Source organism: Globicephala melas, chromosome 2 (assembly GCF_963455315.2).
Source record: "Globicephala melas chromosome 2, mGloMel1.2, whole genome shotgun sequence".
NCBI lineage: Eukaryota > Metazoa > Chordata > Mammalia > Artiodactyla > Delphinidae > Globicephala > Globicephala melas.
The window spans coordinates 31053911-31072451 of record NC_083315.2 but is presented as its reverse complement, the minus strand read 5'-3'; the positions used below and the strand labels follow the sequence as shown (position 1 = coordinate 31072451).

The 18541-nt window shown below is 42.7% G+C and overlaps 2 protein-coding genes across 9 annotated transcripts in view; both read right to left on the bottom strand.

Moving 5' to 3' along the window:
- The window catches only part of ENTREP2 (endosomal transmembrane epsin interactor 2), a 371116-nt gene that overhangs the window by 99384 nt on the left and 253191 nt on the right, over nucleotides 1-18541 (bottom strand). For all 8 annotated transcript variants that reach the window (XR_009562815.1, XM_060293730.1, XM_060293735.1 and 5 more), the window contains one exon: nucleotides 1734-1844. Coding sequence is in view for 7 of the 8 variants with exons in the window: in XM_060293730.1 (XP_060149713.1) it covers nucleotides 1734-1844 (111 nt within the window). In the remaining variant the exon portion in view is untranslated. The remainder of the gene's footprint in view (nucleotides 1-1733; nucleotides 1845-18541) is intronic.
- Nucleotides 3964-5529, bottom strand: NSMCE3 (NSE3 homolog, SMC5-SMC6 complex component). The gene has a single exon (XM_030878407.2). The coding sequence runs from the start codon at nucleotides 5438-5440 to the stop codon at nucleotides 4601-4603; it is 840 nt and encodes a 279-aa protein (XP_030734267.1). The 5' UTR covers nucleotides 5441-5529; the 3' UTR covers nucleotides 3964-4600.

Here is an 18541-nt window from a genome sequence, read left to right as displayed (position 1 = left end):
AAATTCAAGGATATTAAAGAGTTAATTATAAAAAAAAAAAGCACACCAGGGGAAATTATTGGGGTAACATGATCTTAGGAAGGAAAAGGTCTTTTTATTGGTTCCAAGGTAAGACCACGAAGGAAAACTTTAACAGCTTTGAATACACAAAAATTAAAAATTTTTCTATGTGAAAAATAAAGGGCAAATAACAATCCAGAAATATATCTGACCATATAAGCTGCAAGACTCAAAACCATAATATACAAAGAGCTCTTGCAAATAAATAACTGTTAAATCTAAAAATGGGTAAAGGTCCCAGTCAAATCACAGAAGAAAAAGAAATATAAACGGTGCATATATAAATATATAAAGTATATGTAATATGTAAATTAAAAATTGCATATAATTATATATAATTACATCTTTCCCATCCTTTCATGCAGCATACAGTATAGGGAAACAGGGTCTGAGATTAATACCAGGAGAAGTCAACCTTTCAAGACTGGGCATTTGCCTTTCTTTTGGATCTGGACCTCCAGCCACTTTCACTTCTTGTCACCCCAGTCACTCTGTCTTGGAAAATTGGAATCAGAGAAAAAAATGGCTAATCCTGTGTAGGTTGCCAGATTTTACCATATTCACCACATTTAGTACTTAGGAAAAGAGAGGCTACCAAGTTACGAACAGAAGTTAGCAAGTCGCCCTTTCTGTTGGTGATGGGGCTCCAGGTTGTGTCAGTTCTTGGTAGTCCTGGGGAAATACTGCACTACAGCGAGGATACTCTGTGTATATCATATTGGGATGAAATATGATCAGTGTGAGCTCGCCCACACTGAACAGAAAATAACAAGACTAAGCTCTCAGTTTTGGGGACTCAGTAGGTGTTTCAGCACTCACCTTACACTAGACTTGCTGGCCTTGGTAGATGAGGAATGTAAAGGGCAGCAGCTCCCCTTTGAACCCAATGGCATGGCTACAAGAAACGTAGGCACTGCCCTGCTACAGAAAAGCTTCAGGTAGTTCAGCATAGCCCCTGACCTCTCAGAAATCATGGCCACAGGTTGGCAAGTACATGGGCAGCTATGAGGGGCATGGCTCTAAAGGTAGCCTTGTGCCTTCTCTAAGTTAAAGAAACAAACACCAGCACCCCCATACCCAGCAGCCAGGGTCACATCAGGGGTCACACTGCACCTGTACTGAACGTCATGGGACACGCTCTGATTTCTGCACCAGCCACATGCATATGTTACCGAAGCAGGAGCCAAGTTATGATAAGGAATGATGGTTACATTCAACAAACCAAAATGACCCCCTACCATGTCCATAGCACACCATCTACGGTTTTCCTAGATTGAAAAGACAGTTCTCTTTTTTAACTGAAAAATAAGAACTAAATTGTTTGGATGCACTCATTATCAAGCTTGTATGTATCTCGGCACTTAAAATCGACTTACAAAATTGATTTTTAAAAATTCAGTGGAGACAAAAATCAATGCAACAAATATTAAAATAAAATCGTTACTAAAGACATTTATTTTAAAATAGCATTACACTAATATACTATTAGTAACTGACTTATGAGTAGAACCAGTTTTAATTTAGGAGAATTTAAAAAAGTGAATCAACGTTAATTCCTTAACACTAAAACATCAGAATAAATCCAAGGATACAATAAAATTATTTTTGAAATCACTTTCATTCAAAATCAAAGCCTAGGCCCTTTATCAAAAGGTCTGCATTTCATTACTCACCAACTGACAGCCTTCTAGGGAGTTGACTAGCTGAGCGTTCTGACAGGAGAGAATTGAACCAGCCAAATTCAGCATTACACATACTGCAGAGAGCAGCATGAAAAAGGTAATCTGGAAACAAACCAAACAAGAAATTGATTATTCACTTGGAGAGACTCGAAGGAAAAATTATTTGGCTTTCAAAAAGCTTTCAGATGATCCAGTAATTATATGAATAACATTTCTATGTTTTCAAGGAAAGTATTATTAAAATTTCAAATTCATATTACCTTAAATCAAATAAAAAAGGTAAAGTCTCTGAAAAGCCATAGCCAGCAACCATGATTTTATTTGAAATATACTATAAAATATTTTAGAAGCTAAACTTGAAAATACTATGCATTCTACAGTCTCAAAAGTGTTACATAGTCTCAGAAATAACAAGTAATAAATTACTAAAAAGAAATCAAGTGAAAGATGTTTATTTATTAGAATGTCTGTAAGTTTATTTCTTTTAATTTTTGTTATGGAAAATTTCATACATATGCAAAACCAGAGAAAACAGTATAACGCCCCGCATACCCATCTCCCAGCCTGTAAATGTACTCCATATTTATTGAAAAAAATCTTCATGTAAGTGGACCATGCAGTTCAAACCTGTGTTGTTCAAGGGTCAACTGTATATATTATTCATATATTAAACATTATATTGTATTAACTAGACAATGGCACAATAGCCACAAACTCTTGACACCTCTGGGAAGGGTGAAAAGATACAAGGGCTTGATCTGGTCTGTAATGTTTTCCACTTTAAAATTTGAAACAAAATGGAAATCTACTGATGGTAAATTATTAACATCTCTACAAGAAAAGTGTGGGGAAAACATGTGCCTCAGATATAACTGACACTGCATAGTGCATAATGATATTTTCTGCCCCATACAGATGAAAATCCCAGCATTAGAACACCCCAGAGGGGAAAGCGGTCATTGAGTAAGCAGAATGCTTAGCCAGGAGGTAATTCATACACTGAAATAAATGCAAACCAAGAAATGCCTTTAAGGACCAACTATATTCACTGATAAAATAAATGCAAATTCCAGTTCAACAGAATAAAGTAAAACCCAGTCATCTAACCCATTGCTCCACACCACCACATACCCACCAGATTCTTCTAGATGACTCTAGTCCAGGGTTGATCAATCCACATTTTTCTTTTTTTAAGTATTTACCTCATTTCATGATTAATTTGCAGTACCTTCCCCCCAAACAATCATACTTATTCACCTGCTGAATAATTAACAGTTGAACTTCTGTATATAAACAGCATTTTGCCAGAGGCTATGGAGAAATACAATGAAAGGCCACTATACCAGCTTTTCTTCAGGCTCATTTAATCCATACAACTAACTGTGATATAATTATTGTTGTTCCCATTTTACACATAAAGAAATTGAGATTAAGGGAGCTTAAAACCTATGCCAAATCACCATGTTGCCACAGCATGAGCCGTAATCTGAATTCAGTCTATCAGACAACCTCGAAACCCCATATGCTATTCACTACACTACAGAGACCTCTCCAACCTGGGGTAGATCTTACTTTCTACTCTTACTGTTTACATGGGCTCTACTCACCATAAACCATGAGTTATGTTTTTCCATAAAACCATACAACAGAGTCAGACTAGAATAGTCATATTTTTGAACCAGTAATTCCAATTCGAGGAATGATTTAGAACAAGATAATGAAAGAAAACCTTTAAAAAATTTTTTTAACTGCTCCAGACCAAGAATAAACAAATTTTAAGGAACAAAGTAACAAGTAAAATCCCCCACAGCCCCGGACTGTGCCAAGATCTCTAGGTATACTTCCCTATCTGATTATCACACTACCACACACGACAACATGCATCATCAACCCATTTTACAGGTGAGGAAAGGTCTGTATACAACCTAACCTGCTTAAATTCCTACAGCCAGTTATGCAGAGGGAGGCTCTGATCCCACGTAGTCTGATTCTCAAGTAGGTATGGTTAATCATTAACACTTTTCTGTGACCCACAGAAAGAAATATATTTTACATCATGATCCAATATGCACACACACATAAAAATAGAGCAACTTCCACAAAACACTATTTACCTGAATGATACGTGGTAAAAATTTTCTTTTTTTGTTAAGATGCTGTTTTTCAGTAATGAAATCTTCTCATGACTTACGGTTAAAATAAGTGCACAATGCTTACTTGCTTCAAAAATACAGTGTTTATTATAACTATAGTAAAAAAACCAAAAAAAAACAAAACACAAAAAAAAAAACCCAGAAAAAAAAGGAACTAAATGGTCAGCCACACAAAAACTTATCTGGAAAAAATACAATGCATACATTGCTTAGAATGACTCATAACACTTACACACATGGGAAATATGTTTTTAAAATGGCTATGCTAAGATAAATAGAGATATAGGCAGTTACATTTTAGTTTTCAATTTATAGACTTTTATTTTTCCTTACAGAGTTGAGTAGTCCAGAGGCCAGACAAGAGCCACTTCGTTTTATTTCCCTGGTATGAAAGCAACTTACTGACGTGTTCTTTCTTTTAAATGTCTATTTCCATAACATGGTACAAAACTTTCCAATTCGCTTTATAAAGCTAGCAAGATTTTTATACCAATAAAAAAAATACAGACAGTAAGACAAACCAAAACAAATCATCCCCTAATATTTTTATAAATGAAAATTCGGAACCAAAGTGACTTATAATATCACAAGAAGAAAAGATTGCAAACACATCCTAAAACTATTACACACATTTAAGGGTTACAGCAAGATGCTCCCTCCCACCCCCAGCCCTTCCCCAGGGTCTCTCCGAGTCTGTCTCAGGTTTCAAGAGGAAGGGGCTGGGGTTGGGGCCGTGCCCTCGGTCTGGGGTCTGGCCCTGGCCTCCTCCTCCGCCAAAGCCTCACAGTACTGCGCCGGCCAGTCCTTGGGATCCTGATTGTGGACTTTGGCCACGAACTTGAGCACCTTCATCTTGCTGGTCTCCAGGTTGGTGCGCGGGCCCCACTGGAGCTCGTAGTCCACGGGGTCCGTGTGCGGGATGCGCCGGTACTCCAAGTACCGCTGCCGCACGAAGTCCTCGGTGATGAGCTTCTTCGGGTCCCCGAAGATGAGGTGTTTCTTGGTGGGGTGCACCCCGAGGCGCCGCAGGAAGTCCCAGACCTCGGTCTCCTTGATGCTGTTGCCCTTCATGAAGATAAGCCCCAGCACGATCATAAGCAGCCCGGTGGTGGGAGTGCCCTGGTCGCCGCGCATCTCCGCGTCCTCCTCCACCGGCTCCAGTGTGTTGACCAGGATGTAGGTGTTACTCCGGGGCTCCAGCTCCACCAGCCGGTACCCAAACACGTACTCCAGGCGCTCGGCCGCCCGCCGCAGCAGCTCCTGGAGCACGTCCTTGTAGTCCCCGACCACGTGCCGCAGGATGTCGATACGACGGATCGGGATCTTCCTCTGGTCCTTGATCAGCAGGAACTGCACCAGCTCCGCCACCTTCAGCTCCAGCTGCTTCTGCGACCGCGGCCCCGGCGCGGGGGGAGCCTCGGCCCGCCGGCCGCCCTGCGACGCGGCGCCGCCCGGCCCGCGGGACGTGCTCGGGGCCTCCTCGCCGCCGCTGCCCGGCTCGGCCTGGGTGCCGGCGCGGCCCCGGCTCTTCGGCTTTTGCGACATGTCGCGGCGGCGGGTCCCGCGCTACGCGAACACCCCGCAACTAGCGGCTGAGGGGATGAGGGTCTGCGCGTAGCTCCTCCTGGCGGCCCTGGGCGGGGCCGGAGAGGGCGCGGTTGCGTCACAGAGGCTGCGCGCTGCGTCAGGGGGCTGCGCGCTACGTCATCGAGGCCGCGCCGTGTCTGGGGGTCGGTCTGGTTCGGCTGGTGGTTGCGCGGTGGCGGCGTCTCCGCGCAACCCTGCGGGTCCCAGCCGTGTGTTTTATTAGAATTAAGTGTCGTCCTTACGAAACCCTGAAGATAGAGAACAGGAAGCAAAGGTCCTGAGCGAGTGTGCGGCTCAGCTCAGGACCGCACAGCTCAGGCCAGATCCGTAGAAAGTATCGAGAGCTCTGAAATCGGGACTGTTTGTAGGTGGAGGAGACTCCCAGGAAGAACGTGGGAGAAAAATAAGGCTAAGAGCGTGGAAGGGAAGTAAAAGCATTTCTTTCCCCACAAAACTGGGCATAAAAAGGATAAAAGACCCTGAGGACTAGTTTGCCGTCGCCAGCCGCCCCCCCCCCCCAACCATTTCCTACCAGTAACTTTCTCTAAAGCCCCTGAGTCTGTTTAGAAAGAATGGTAAAGGCAGCCTTGCCTCGCAAGCAGGGCTTTCCCCATCTTTTCACCATTTTAGCATTGATACTCTGTGCATAATAAACTCCAGCCGGACAGCTGCGTCAAAGCCATCCCAGAAAGCACATTTTAGTTAGGTCCGGTGAGTTTATCTTTTGGAAAGCACATGCTCATGGAAATTGCCTGGGCCCACACCACAATTTTTGCAGAAACGGCTAAGAGAACGCTACCAACAGAGAAACGTGCTCTCTCAAGAGATTACCGTTTAATTTTGGGCATCCCTGATCAAGAATTGCAATCATGTGAATCTCTTAAATGTCTTAATATATCAGCCTTAGGACTCAATGAGAAAGAAATGAGAAAGAAAAGAGAACCCAAGGGTATCATCCCTCATAATCTGTGACGTGCACTTTATATAAATAGATACATTTTTAAATTGTGCAACTCTAATAGCCAGTGTGAGTCATTCCATTAACTCATACCATTTGCAGTCTGCTGCCATTACTTCCACAGAGCTCAGCAAATGTGTTCCTTTTGTATTAACTTACTTGCAAAGAAGAAACTGAATTTACCTCTCTTTTTTTAAAAAATATATTTTATTTACTTATTTTTGGCTACATTGGGTCTTCGATGTGGTGAGCGGGCTTTCTCTAGTTGCGGTGAGAGGAGGCCACTCTTCATTGTGGTGTGCAGGCTTCTCACTGCAGTGGCTTCTCGTTGCACAGCACGGGCTCTAGGCACGTGGGCTCCAGTAGTTGTGGCACGTGTGCTCATTAGTTGTGGTGCACGGGCTTAGTTGCTCCACGGCATGTGGGATCTTCCCGAACCAGGGCTCAAACCCGTGTACCCTGCATTGGCAGGCGGATTCTTAACCACTGCGCCACCAGGGAAGCCCCCTCATTGTAGTTCTGATTTGCATTTCTCTGATGATTAGTGATGTTATGCATCTTTTCATGTGCCTCTTGGCCATCTGTATGTCTTCTTTGGAGAAATGTCTATTTAGGTCTTCTGTCCATTTTTTGATTGGGTTATTTGTTTTTTTAATACTGAGCTGCATGAGCTGTTTGCATATTTTGGAGATTAATCCTTTGTCCATTGATTCGTTTGCAATTATTTTCTCCCATTCTGAGGGTTGCCTTTTCGTCTTATTTATGGTTTCTTTTGCTGTGCACAACTTTTAAGGTTCATTAGGTACCATTTGTTTGTTTTTATTTCCATTACTCTAGAAGGTGGATCAAAAAAGATCTTGCTGTGATTTACATTAAGGAGTGTTTTTCCTATGTTTTCCTCTAAGAGTTTTATAGTGTCCGGTCTTACATTTAGGTCTTTTAGTCCATTTTTAGTTTATTTTTGTGTATGGTGTTAGGGAGTGTTCTAATTTTGTTCTTTCACAGGTAGCTGTCCAGTTTTCCCAGCACCACTTATGATGAGACTCTCTTTTCTCCATTGTATATTCTTGTCTCCTTTGTCATAGATTAGTTGACCATAGGTGCATGGGTTTATCTCCGGGCTTTCCATCCTATTCCATTGATCTATGTTTCTGTTTTTGTGCCAGTTCCATACTGTCTTGACTACTGTAGCTTTGTAGTATAGTCTGAAGTCAGGGAGCCTGATTCCTCCAGCTCCATTTTTTTTCTCAAGATCGCTTTGGCTATTTGGGGTCTTCTTCTCCATACAAATTTACACATCCAACATATTAGGACAGCAAAACAAACAAAACTGAGCTAAACTAAGCAAGTGCTGGAGAGGATACAGAACAACTGCTAGTGGGATGTAAACGTCACTCAGATAAACAGTTTGGCAACATCTTACAAAGTTAAAGTTACATTTACATCTGACCCAGCAACCCTACTCCAAGGTATTTCACTGAAAAAAATAAAAATTTACATCCATACAAAAACATACACACAAGTGTCTATAGGAGCTTTATTCATAATCACCAAAAGTGGAAATAAAGCAGTATTTTAATGGGTTAAGAGATAAAGCAGCTGTGTTACATCCATACAAATGAATAGCACCCAGCAATAAAAAGGAACACAATTACTTATAGGTACAGCAGCATGGCTGAGTCAAATGCATCATGCTAAACTCATGAAACCAGTCTCAAGAGAGTATGTTTTGCATGAGTCCATGTAGATGACCTTCTGGAAGAGGAAAAACTACAAGAATGGAGAACAGATCATTTGTTTCCAAGGATTAGCAGTGGGGTCAAAGACTTGACCATTGCAATGTGATGATCACGGGGCCCAGGAACAAGTGTCAGGACTGCCAAGCAGTGTGGCGGGTACGCTGTGGGCTGCTGTCACAACCAGGGCCAGTGATCCTTTGGGACGGGAAGTGGTACCCAGCCTGGGGCAAGTGGGGTGGGTACAGGCCAATCGTGGGAGGCCCAGTGCTCAGGGAGCGTAAGCATTCAGTGGAGGGAGTAAACTGGAGTCGGGGTGACCCGGAAAATCTCCAGGACTACAGCAATCCTTGGTGATGGAAGCTGGGGACAGAGCACGTGGCGCTTTCCAAATACAGGGGCTTAGGGCATGAGCTTGCTCACTTGAATATTAAAGGAAATGGTGATCCTGTATGGCTGGAAGACTTAAGACACCAAGATAGTCACATTTACCGAGAAGAAAGAGGTATCTTATTTCAAGGGAAAAGCTAAATATAACCAGTGTAGAAGACCATGTGACAATGTCTTCTTAATTAACTTTTAGAATTCAGCACATTTCTAAAAAGATAGACTTTTCTTTCTGATCACACTAAGCCAATTTTTAATACTTGTCTGATATTTTTTTCCCAAGAGGAAGTTCTATCAAAGGACCTGAGACCGACAGAAAAGAAATTGGCAAATATTCTTTTTTATTTTTAAGTTCATTTGCCAAGAACCCAGCTGTTTAAAGCAGTAGTTCTCTCTAGCTTTCTGTAACTAAATGAGAACATTAAATTTCAAATGTATCTCTCTCCTAAAGCCATACAGGGTACCCTATCCTTTCTTCTATACAAAAAATATAGGATGATTACTTGCTCAGACAGAATGAAAATTTGAACAGCCACCTTGTAAAAATTAATAATATATGATTTTCAGCTAACATATAAAAATACTCGAAGTTGAATAAAATAAAAGTCAAGGGACTTCCCTGGTGGTCCAGTGGGTAAGACTCCACGCTCCCAATGCAGGGGGGCCCAGGTTCGATCCCTGGTCGGGGAATTAAATCTCACATGCATGCTACAACTAAGACCTGGTGCAGCCTAAATAAATAAATAAATACTTAAATAAATACATAAAATTTTTTTAAAAAAGAAAATACTTATAAAAACAAGTCAAATAAAATACTTGAATATTTAAATAATCTGAACATACTGATCACTCCCATTACCGTTATCATAAATACCACTTGACAGTGAAAAATTAATATTAATAAGCTGGGTGGTTTGTAGATGAGACATTTAGACACAGATTCTTCCCACTGGTGTTTATAATCCAGCTTTGGGTGAAATATAAATATAGCAAAAAAACATAAAAGGAAGAAATCATATTCAGGGAGAAAACAACTTCCCTATTGCTATAGACTGAACTGTGTCCTCCCAAAATTCTTACGTTGAAGTTCTAACCCCCAATGTGACTGCATCTGAAGATAGGGCTTTCAGGAGGTAAATTAAGGGTAGATGAGTCATAGGGTGAGGTCCTAACCTGGTAGGATTTGTGGCCTTTACACAGAGGGTAAGAGCAAGAGAGTATGGCCTCTCCACGGGCACCCAAGGACAGGCCATGTGGTGACTCGGCCAGAAAGCAGCAAGTCAGGAAGCGGGCTCTCGCCAGAACCTGACCAGAACTTTGAGACAATCCACATCTGTTGTTAAGCCACCCCGTCTGTGGTGTTTTGCCATGGTCGCCCCAGCTGACCAAGACATCTACTAAGGAGTTTTTATTTATCCTATTTTAGAATAATACGTTTGGTTAAATGTCAACTAATGAGTGATAATGTTTTTACATATTTCTGTGACTTTTCTGGGAGACAAACAGTTGAAAATTATGTAAGTTTCTTTCCCCAAGATCCCTGTCTACAGATCACTTCTTTTATATACACTGTAACCTCAACAATTACCACCACCACCCCGAACAAAAATTTGGACCCTCTGATGCTTGTTTAAACACGGGGTGACTTGTTTTGACACTTTTTCTAAACTCACTCCTGGTAAAGGCTGGTCACAGACAAAGCAGAGAACTCTTCAAGTCTCAGCCTCAAAAGCTCAGTGACATTACCTCAGGCAGGTCAGTGTCACTCAAAAAGCATGGTCTGGGGCCCAGCTGTCACCCCTCGCCCACTGGCTGACCCAGTGGGATCACCTCCTTTCTCTCTGACCCCGTGTCCTCTTCAATAACACGGGGATCAGAGCTTTCCTGGGGTCAGTGGGAAGGTGAAAGACACAAACATAAAGCGCCTGGGGCAGTTCCTGGCACAGAGTAGGAAGCGATTTCTAGAATGATTGACAGTGTTACAAGAGCAGAAAATGCACTCGGAGAGTAGTCATGGATTCGAGCCTGGTTCCCAGAGTAATTTCTTTAAAGAATGTCTTCAGCTCTTGTCTCCCAAAGCCTGCTCACATGTTGTGGGACTGTCAACACCGTCACGGTAATTGCCGCCATGGCCCGAGGTCCCCTCCCGCCCTTCCTCACATAGGTAGCATCACACAAAGAGCACAGGCTCCAGACCAGGACTCTCTGGGTCCAAACCTCTGTGCCTCAGTTGACTCACCAATAAAAGCTGTTTGATAGGAATGCCTATCACACAGGATAACGTGAAGAGTTTAAAATGGTACCCATTGAGCCCTCTGTATAGCCTGGTACAGGTGGTCCTCTGTGGATGTCCACCTGGCCTCTGCGGGTGACTGAGGTGCAAGGCCCCCACCCCACCCCGCTCGGGTTCCCTCCCAGGTCTTCTCCGTGGAATGCAGGCCCACAAACCCCAGCTCCTCGTGAAACCTACAGGGCAGACGGCTCAAGAGATCAACCAAAAAAGGAAAACAGAGGCACAGCGTTCTCTCTGAACTGAGAGGGGCCTTGGGGACAGAAATAAGTGGCAAAACAGGAGGTCCCAAAGGCTCCTGACTCCTGCCCTGCCCTCATCTTCCAAGGTAGCCGTGAGACAGAAGGTAAGCTGGCAGCGTCCTGAGAATTCTCACCTGCAAGTCACTCTAGGGAAATCCCTTTGGAATAGAGGCTCATATCGTGCATGTATGAGCTCCACAAAGGAAGAAGGGCCAGGATGGAGGGCCGGGCCAGTGCTTGTGGGGTGGGACCTGCCCGGCTTGCCCAAGGGGACAGTGCTTGAGTTTCTGGGAGGAAAATAAGACCCCGGGGCCTTCGCAGCGGCGGCCTCGGTGTTTTGGTCTCCCCACCCTCTCCTGGGGGTAGAAACCAGGCTGGTGGAGAGCCACAAATTTGTCAGCATGCAGGAGCCCAGGAGCACAGGCCAGAGCATTGCGACAGAGCGCTGCCAGGTGCACCTCCAACAGATACGCTCCCGCGACAGCACAGGTAAACACACAGGACCAGAAAAACTGCGAAACAGCCTGACAACTGACCAGAAAACAGACACCAAGAAACGTAAGCTCCCAGAGCACCATACGGAACCCCAGATCCTAATCAGAACATCAATCCAACACCGGGAGGACTGGAGCTGATACACGGGGAGACAAGAGTCAGAACTGAGGAAGCCAATCACAGGGTGAGAATTAGACCCGCACCATCATCACACAGATAATAAACAACTTGGAAAGTGAGGAACCGAGCAGATGTGAGTGACAATCTCAGTAACACCGGGGGTAAAGTGTGAGATCGCCACCTTAACTGTGTGGAGGAAGAAAGAGAGAGGTGATAAAACAACGAACAGGGTCTGGGGGGCACTGGCAGTGTTCTCCCTTCACTCTAGGAACTAGCGTGTCTTCTTGGGAAGGAGAACCAACCTCAAGTTTAGAAGTAACTTTGGTCTCACATCAGTGCTGCTTCTGTTAATTTCAAATAAAAACAACTGTTTAAAACCTAGACAGTGTCATTCCCTAGTAGCTTCTGTCTTTTACCAGCATATGCATCCAGGGATTTCTCAATTTATAGACACTGAATAGGAAAGACTGACCATTTCTGGGTGGTATCAATACAACTCTGTTAATTGCTTTTGCTGTTGTCATTTTCTGTTGTGCTTAGTTTATTAGAAATGTGCATGGGTTTAATATTTTTTGATGTCATCATTAATGTAAAAGGAAGACAATCCACTCAATGTTCCTTCGATAAACATATCTGTTGAACACTGTAAAGCTGTGAGCCAGACGAAGAGCTCGCCCAGCTGCAGGTAAGATCAGGGAAGCTGGCAGATTCGGGAAGACAGAGGCTAATCCAAACGCAATTCATTCTGGAAATGCAAGCGCGATTTAACATTAGGAAATACAGTCCATCACATGCGTAGAGCTGAGGAGAAAAATAACACGAGCATCTCAGGGATGCAGAAAAGCTATGCGATTCAGCATCTGTTCATATGAAAAACACTCAATAAAATAGGAATTGAGGGAAAGGATGAGTCTATCCCAACATGATAGAAGATATATGTACATTTACAACATAACCCTCAGCTCGAAAACCAGCATCTTAATGAACACGGGAGAACGTGAGGCTTTTCTGCTCTAGTCTGCAGCAAGACAAGGGCACCCTCCATGTCCATGACTCTTCAGCACCGAGTTCGAGGGATTCACCCATTATTTAGACAAGAGAAATAAACTGAAGGCATAAAGACTGAGAAAGAAGAGGTTAAATTATCCTTATTTGTAGCTGATGTGCTTATACATGTGGAAAGTCACGAGTCCTTGTGCCAAACAAGCACACACACACACACACACACACACAAACAGGAAGAAAACTTAGTTTTAAAAAACAGCTTGTAAAATAAATACACAAAATCAATAATGTTCATTCACACCAAAGACAGCAGTTGGAACACATAGCTGAAGACCACATTTACAATAGCAAAATAGGTAAATAAGTACTATCACTGGAGACTTGAAAAGAAATGTCTAAAGCCTGTATAAACAAAACTGTGAAACACTCAGGAAGAAAAAGGAAGTCTGAATAAGTGGAAAGATATGCCATGTTCCTGCACAAGAAGATTCAACATCACATAGATGTCGATTCTCTCAAAGTTAATCTACAAATTCAATATCATATCAATTTAAAAATCACATCATTGTTTCCTAAAGCCAGGCAAATTGATTATACAGTTCATTTAGCAGAACAACCAAGCCAGAATTGCTAATGAAACCTTAGCAAAGCAGAACAACAAGGAAGGCTAACCATACCAGATACTATAGTGTATTATAAAACCTCTATTATCAAAACAGCATAGTGATGGTGTATGGATTCACAGACCAATGGAAGAGAATCTAAATATCCAGAAATAGACCCTTTGTCTGTGGAAATCTAGTATATGATAAAGTTGCCATTTAAAATCACTGGGGGAGGACTTCCCTGGTGGCTCAGTGGTTAAGAATCCGCCTGCCAGTGCAGGGGACACAGGTTTGAGCCTGGGTCTGGGAAGATCCCACATGCCGCGGAGCAACTAAGCCTGTGCGCCACAACTACTAAGCCTACGTGCCACAACTACTGAAGCCCGCGTGCCTAGAGCCCAGGCTCCCCAACAAGAGAAGCCACCACAATGAGAAGCCCGCACACCGCAAGAAGAGTAGACCCTGTTCGCCCCAACTAGAGAAAGCCCATGAGCAGCAACGCAGACCCAGCACAGCCAAAAATAAATAAATAAAAAATTTTTTAAAATAAAAAGAATTGTTTAAAAAAATCACTGGGGGAAAAACGGACTTTTTAATAAGTGGTATTGATATAACCAGGTAGCCACATAGAAAAAGAAAAATATACATCTGTTTTGCACAAATTATATCAGGATTAATTCCAAATAGGTCAGAAACTTGAGAGAGGGAGAGATCCCATTTAATATTAGAAGAGAACAAAGAGTTCTTCCCTCTATGACCTACAAATTGAGAAACTGCACTATTACTCACACTCCAAAGCAATAGAGAAAAGACTGATACATTTAACTACATAAAATAAAAATCTTTACATGTCAAAACCCCACCAGAAGTAAATAAAAAAGACAAATGATACATTAGGGAGTAGGGTGTAACTTGCATCACAGACAAAAGCGTAACAGCCCTCCGTATAAAGAGGACAATGCAGCTGTAAGAAGGATAGGAAATAACTCTGTACAGAGACCAACCCCCAGGATATACCTTAAGTTACAAACCAAGGACCAGGACAGTAGGACAGTGCGTGTAGCACGCACATATACAGGCAGTGTGCGGAGAGTGCACATGCTCGCTTATCATTTTTAAATGAAAGCATAGGGACTTCCCTGGTGGTGCAATGGTTAAGACTCTGAGCTCCCAATGCAGGGGGCCCAGTTCAATCCCTGGTCAGGAAACTAGATTCCACATGCATGCTGCAACTAAGAGTTCACATGCCACAATTAAGGAGCTGGCGAGCCACAACTAAAGGAGCCCGCGAAGCCGCAACTAAGGAGCCCACTTGCTGCAACTAAGAAGCCCACTTGCTGCAACTAAGACCCGGTGCAACCAAATAAATAACATAAATAAATAAATATTTTAAAAAACAACAAAAAAGCGAAAGCATAAAGCCAAAACCTACGAGTGGTTGCTCTGGGGTGGGGGTGAGGGTGGCAGTGGCGGGGGGCAGGGGCATGGAGACATAGAAACAGAATAAACGGGACAGGGGTGACAACTAGAATCCTCCAAAAATCCTTTGTTGTACAGATTTGACTCTGTAACAGTAAATCATAAAATGAAATTCAATCAAAACATCTCTAAAATCAGAACAAAATGAAACAGACCAGTATACTGGGTTGGCAGCTTAACTACAGAGAATGGTTTTATGAAGACCGTAAAATAAGTAATTTCACTGTATCTCTCTAGGAGTGTACATCCTGAGAGATAATCAAGGGATATGTGGGTGCTACAGCCCATCTGGTCCAGCAAGAAAAGATAAGAGAGAGAGATTTAAGTGACATAACAACCAAATACAAAAAGACAGAGGGACACAGACAGATACAGTTAGAGAAATCGGAACATTGCATAGTTGATGATAAAACAAATCACTGGTATTTATTGGCATTGCGGCTATTTAATTTTCTTTCAGAGATACATACATACTTCAGTGTTTTGAATGAAATAATATGATGCTCAGGATTGCTTGAATAATCCAAGGGAGAAATGGTAGGGGATAGTGGGGAAAGAATGGCCAGGAGTTGTTGTAGCTGAGTGATGGGTGCACAAAGGTTCAATGCATATTATATTCTTTACCCATGCATATGTTTGTGCATATTATTAATTATGCCTGTGTCTGTGCATAATTATCCACAATTAAACATTTTTAAAAAACATGAAAAATGAAGGTTCAGATCGCAGCTCTGCTAGTTAGTCATGTAGCCAAGTTTTTAGAATGTCCTATGTTTTGGGAACCACAGTTCCTTCATTTTTAAAAGAGGGCTCTTAAATTGAAGTCAGAAGGCAAATTAACAACATCACCAAGGCCCATCATGGAGAAGAACTGAACTAAGGCTAGTTATTTTTTATATTTATATGAACAAAAAACAAATAAATACGTAAGTATAATTCTGCCAAATTACTAAGAACATTTTACTTAACACAAAACCAAAGTAAGATTGCAAATGATGCTTTCAAGGGGAAACAAAGAATTGAGCATTTCAGTTTCATAATTACACAAAATAGCAATGCTATAATAGGACTAAATTGATGCCCAAATGTATCTCTCAATTATTGCCAAACTCAAATACCAGATGCAATGCACTAATTCTGAGTAACATCCATAGAACTACATACAGCTATTACCATAAATAATATTAAATTTGTGGGACCACAGATGCTATACTAAGTCTGATGTGCCTAAAACTTTGCTGACATATTCTGCCCTATTGTTTCATAAAAAACCACAGTAATCAGATTAGGTTAATTATCAAGCCACAGACAAAAGATTCTTCCTTTTAAAATACCCGGGTAAACAGAATAATTTAAAATGAAGAAATATTTTAATAAAAATAGACAGGGACAGACCTCAAAGCATTAAGGAACTAGATCTGTACACTCTTGGGGTTTACATTCAAAGACTCAATCTAATTTAAACTCATCACTTATGCAAAACGGAACACGAATCTCCCATTAAAATTATCATAACTGCTGGCTTGTTAAAACACTCAAGTGTATTACACATACCAGAGGAAAATTCAATATTATATCATTCCAATAATGTTTCTCTTTTAATGCAGAAAACATGGGGTTCGACCATAAAGCAATGGGAGATGCTACAGATTCATGCAAAATTTCCTTTCCTGTTTTAGAGGGCAACCACTCAAGGAGGCAGCAGGTGTCACAGCAGCAAAGTCCAGAACTGCCACACCTGTGACAGGTATGGGATGGCGAGAAGGAGGAGTCCAGCCTGATCCACAGAAAAGACCCGAGGTTGATGTCTGGTGAATAAAGGGGACCAGGCCAGGCGTCCTCCTGTGATGCTGCTGTGGGTGTGGCTTTTTCACCGTGGGAGGGCAAGTAATTTTAAAACCATGTGAACTCACCTCCCAGCTGCCTTCTTTTGAAAACAGGCTCTCGCTGGGTTTATCAATCGCCCACCCAAACCTGGCTCTCACAGTTAGCACATAACTCCTGATTTCAGGTGTAAATTTTCATAGTTTCCAGACAGCTGTTCATACATTGATGGCAAGTTCTCCACACACTTGGAGTAATGATGCCTTCCTGTCAGTTGGCTCAGTGTGAGAGATGCAAACCAGCAAAGATTAGGGGGAAACCAGTGTCTGGATGCTCGCTCCACACATCTACTGTCAGACAGCCCTTTCCTCTGCAAAACTGATACCAAGAGAAGCCAATTTGCTAAGAATCACAGGTAAAATTAAAACCTAAAATTTAACCATATGCCCCCTAAAATACCTATTCTATTTTTTGTTAAAGCTATGAAAAATAATTATTCCTCACTTCTACATTCGAGCTGCATCCTCAAACTGAGGGAGAATCCTGCAGGAAGGTGCTAGAGTGTAAGCAGCTTTGGGCAAGAAAGAGCTCTCTGCAGGAGGCCCCTTTGTCTTGTCACCAGCCTTAAACCAGGCACCCCCAGGCTCTACTCATCTCCGGCCCAAGCACACCTTTCAAATCTTGGTAACCTGTCGGTTCTTCCCGTAGATCAAAGACGTAGAAATGAAGAAGAAGTAATTAACAGATGACCAGATCTCTTCCCTAGCTTCCCCTTCAGTAATCACGTGAACAGAACAAACTGTGTGAACAGGATAGCATCACGAGGATTGACAAGCCTGCACACGGTGGGGAGGGTGATGGGTCTGACACCACCCCCCATGTCTACGATTAACTGAGATTACTTCCTTTTTTCCCTTTAAAACTTTCATGGCCGAGCAGAATCTTCGGAGGTGGTTTTGGGGGACACTGAGTCCACCATCTCCCCAGATTGCCAGCATTCTGATTAAAGACAACTTTCCGTTCTACCAACACCTGCCCCTCTTGAGTATTGACTTTTGAGTGGTGAGCAGCTGGACCTTATTCAGTAACAAGAGAGCTTCTCATTGCTCCCATGGTCACTGAACATATCTGAAAACAGTAACAGCAGCCTCCTTTCTTTTCCTTTCACATGAATGGAAAGAGGAGGTTGTGTGGGGGTTTTCCACACCCGCAACCAGTTCTCCAACTCTCAGACGCCAACTGGGTGTCCCACAATTCCAGTCAATTCTGACACTAACGAACCAGAGTTCGTGCGAGCTCCAGGGTTCAGGGCTCAGCCCCACACCACTGCCCCCACCTCGGAAGTTAGTCCTGAGACCTGGGGCCACCTGTACTTCTGGCTCCAAATCAGGGGTTCCCATAACCCCTGCTGAGGTTCAGTAATTTGCTAGAATGGCTCACAAAACCAGGAAAACAATGCCTCCTGCTTTATTATAAAGGATACAGCTCAGAACAGCGAAATGGAAGAAACACATGACAAGGTGTGGAGGGCCTTGGTGGGCGGCACAGAGCTTCCATGCCCTCTGTGGGTGCGCCACCCTCCCAACACTGCCACGTGTTGACCAACCCCATTATTTAGGGTTTTTTTAATGGAGGCATGATTGATTAAGTCACTGGCCATTGGTGACTGAACTCAATCTCCAGCCCCTCTGCTGTCCCAGGAGGCTGGGGTCTGGGGCTGAAAGTTCCAATCCTCTAATAATAGCTTGGTCTTTCTGGGACAGCCCCCATCCTGAAGCTGTTTAGAGGACCCCAGCCAAGAGTCATCTCATTAGCAGACAGAAGTCACTCATCACTCAGGAGACTGGAAAGGTTTTACTCAGTGCCAGGCACAGTGAACAAAGAACAAATGCATATATTTATTATACTGCAAGTTGTT

Coding starts and splice junctions, on each gene's coding strand:
- NSMCE3 (XM_030878407.2), bottom strand. CDS start 5,440: ATGTCGCAAAAGCCGAAGAGCCGGGGCCGCGCCGGCACCCAGGCCGAG.